The sequence below is a fragment of the Pteropus alecto genome, unplaced genomic scaffold (genome assembly GCF_000325575.1).
Source record: "Pteropus alecto unplaced genomic scaffold, ASM32557v1 scaffold414, whole genome shotgun sequence".
Classification (NCBI taxonomy): Eukaryota; Metazoa; Chordata; class Mammalia; order Chiroptera; family Pteropodidae; genus Pteropus; species Pteropus alecto.
The window spans coordinates 1,409,574-1,412,654 of NW_006435781.1; the positions used below are offsets into that span (position 1 = coordinate 1,409,574).

The 3,081-nt window shown below is 33.3% G+C and overlaps 1 protein-coding gene across 1 annotated transcript in view; it reads left to right on the forward strand.

Annotated features, from left to right (window-relative positions):
* DMD (dystrophin) overlaps positions 1 to 3,081 on the forward strand; it is a 1,580,480-nt gene that overhangs the window by 973,816 nt on the left and 603,583 nt on the right. Inside the window, exon 50 of the mRNA XM_006911463.3 lies at positions 2,035 to 2,267. Coding sequence (XP_006911525.1) covers positions 2,035 to 2,267 — 233 coding nt within the window. The remainder of the gene's footprint in view (positions 1 to 2,034; positions 2,268 to 3,081) is intronic.

Consider the following 3,081-nt stretch of genomic DNA (forward strand, 5'->3'; position numbering starts at 1 on the left):
CTGCTCTCTTTTAAGGGTCAAATTTTCAACAAGTCAAATTAAAAAAAAAATTCTGACACTTTGCAGAACCTTGAAATCCTCCCAAAAGACCATATGTTGTCTCAGTATCTACTGTGTATTTATTTTAGGAACAATTTGGCCATATTTTCTAGTCATCCAGGCATTCTGAGGTTAGCAACTACAGTGATATTTTAATTTAGCTCTCTTTTCATCCTCACCCATGCATCCTCACCAGGGATTCAGCCCCTCTCAAAATCCCTTTTAAGATTTTTAGATCTTGTTGTCTCTCGTGTTTCTTCTTCATATTATGTTTCTTTTTTTCTACAAAGAACCTCAGAGCAGTGAGATAGCTCCAAGAAACCATTTCTTCTTTATCTCCTCAGTATTATTGTCTTTCAGTCATTATTTCTTGGCATTAGTTTTTATTTTTACTTTGGCACCTCGCTTTTTTTTTTCTTCTGCCTTGTTCAGGATTATTTCTTTCATTTGTAGGAACCACTTGTTGTCCCTAAGAAGCTTGAGACACAAGAGGCATTCTTTCATTCGTCTCATCATCTTCTCTAACAAAAAGACAACCTTGAAAGTGCAGAAAGTAATACAACCATGAAAAGTAATTTATGGCCACCTCAGAATGGAATGCAAGCATGGCACATTTTTCTCATGTTCCTAGAACACTTTCCTTTTTGTCCATGCCTCTCAGGTCTCCCACTGAGATGTTGATTCTTGCAGCTTTCCCTCAAAGATTCCTTTCTGAATTGTATAGACCACTATTTCTTTACTACTTACTGGTCTACTGGATGTAGTAGGCTCCAGAGGCTCAGATGTTTGTTCGTAGTTAGTATCAATTCTCACCAGCAAGTTCAGCCCCCTTCAATAAGTATAGGGCCACAAATCGACCTTTGACTAAGTTTTCCCCAAATATTTCACATATTTCTCATGCCTTATCTCCAACTGCTCACCATATTTGTTCATCTCTGTGTTTCTTATTTATCCGGTATTTAGAAAAATAGTAATACCTAACCTCATTACTTACTATACTAGTATCAGGAGCTGTGCTAATGTTTTCATTGTTATGTTTCTGGCATTGTTCTGTGTACATTTCTTGTATTAGTCATTGACTCTACACAACTGCCCCTCTGACGTTTACCCTATTTTTGTCCCTCCTTTATGGAAAAGGAAAAATGAAGCTCAAAGAGTTGAACTAACTTAACCAAGGTCACAGAGTTTCTAAGGCATAGAGAAGGATTCTCTCCCAGATGCTTTTACTCGGGAACTTCAGATCTTCACCATTACCATGGGCTACCTTACATTAAAGTGTTCAATACTATTAATATTAATTTAATATTGCTTAATGACCTTGAAACAGTGTTTCATATCCAAGTAGAAAAACTTTACTAGCTCTGATTTTCCAAAAATAATGTAAGTTGGGTTTTCCTCACTGCTAGCCACTTTATTACTAGTCTGAAGGAAAAAATAATGGTAAACTGCTCCCAGTATAAAACATAGAACAAGGGCAAGAACATTTTATTGGCTATATTTCCCTAGGGTCCACCTCCAAAGTAATTTACTTCATAGTCAAGGAAACATTAAGTCAGAAATAAGACCTTATGCAATCTTTCCTTTTGTTTTTTTCATTAAATGAAAAAATAAATAAATAAAAATTACTCACCTGGCTAGATCTGAATAATCTTTTTTTTTTTTTTACCGATTCCATAATCTATGTTATTGTTATTGAGAAGGCTATTTAAATTAATTGTCCATGACAATAAGCAAAACCATTTTCAAAGATTGTGTATTAATGAAATATGTAATAAGGAAAAGTTTGAATCTTTTAATTGCTCTATCATGTAGTACTATGTAAAGCAGCCACAGTGTTAGGAAAAAACATATAATGCCATAAATAATACTTTGGTTCAAATGGTTGCTTTTCAATTAAGGTTGTTTTATTGTTATTGAAATTAGCTTCTTGGCTTGTGTTTCTAATTTTTCATTTTCTTTTTTTTTTTTTTTGTCCTTTTTGAAAAAAAAATTTAGCTCCTAGTCAGACTGTTACTCTGGTGACACAACCTGTGGTTACCAAGGAAACTGCAATCTCCAAACTAGAAATGCCATCTTCCTTGCTGTTGGAGGTACCTGCTCTAGCAGATTTCAACCGAGCTTGGACAGAACTTACCGACTGGCTGTCTCTGCTTGATCGAGTTATAAAATCACAGAGGGTGATGGTGGGTGATCTTGAAGACATCAACGAGATGATCATAAAGCAAAAGGTATGGGCGAAAAAGAGAAAAGCTGACAGGGGTTTTCTTTCAAGTGAAGATTTTCCACAAGTCAATTTACTCTCCTAGACCATTTCTCACCAGTTTTTAGGCAGCTTTTCTCTGTCAGCAAACACACTACTGTCTCTATTCAGCCCAAGTATGATCAAGGAAACAAATTAATGCAGTTGTCAGAAGCAGCCATAAATTAAAAAGGAATAATACAAAGAAAAAAGCATAAACCTTATAAGTAAAGTTGGCTTAATTAAATTCACTAAACAACTGGTATTTTCAAAATCTATATAATATCAAAGAAGTGGCTCAATTGAGCTATTGACATTTAAACTGTTTTGGCACTCTGCAGCCATAATATATTACAGAATCAAATATAATAATCTAAGAATTGGTTATTCACTTTTCCAAATTGTCCATGCCAATTTTTCTACTCCAATGACAAGGATAATTGAAAGTTAATAGTAAATTTAAGAAAAATAAGTAGTAACAAAACATAATACGTCTTAAAATACTTTAGATCTTAATATTGATATTTAGGCAATGCCATGCTCAAATAAACATGATTTTAATACAAAGATTGCATTTCTCAGCCTCATTGGAATCCATTCTGTAAAATTATGACATCAACTAAAAACACATGAATACATTTATATAAATGTGGTTTACCTAGCTAGAACAAATATACTATATATCTTTTATATTTTTGAATAAATAGGAAAAGTAGTTTTGAAAGGTTTATACACTATAGTTATTTCACTTGTAATGATTTTCAAAACTTTCCTAAAGAAATAATTTGTACTGAATGTATTTA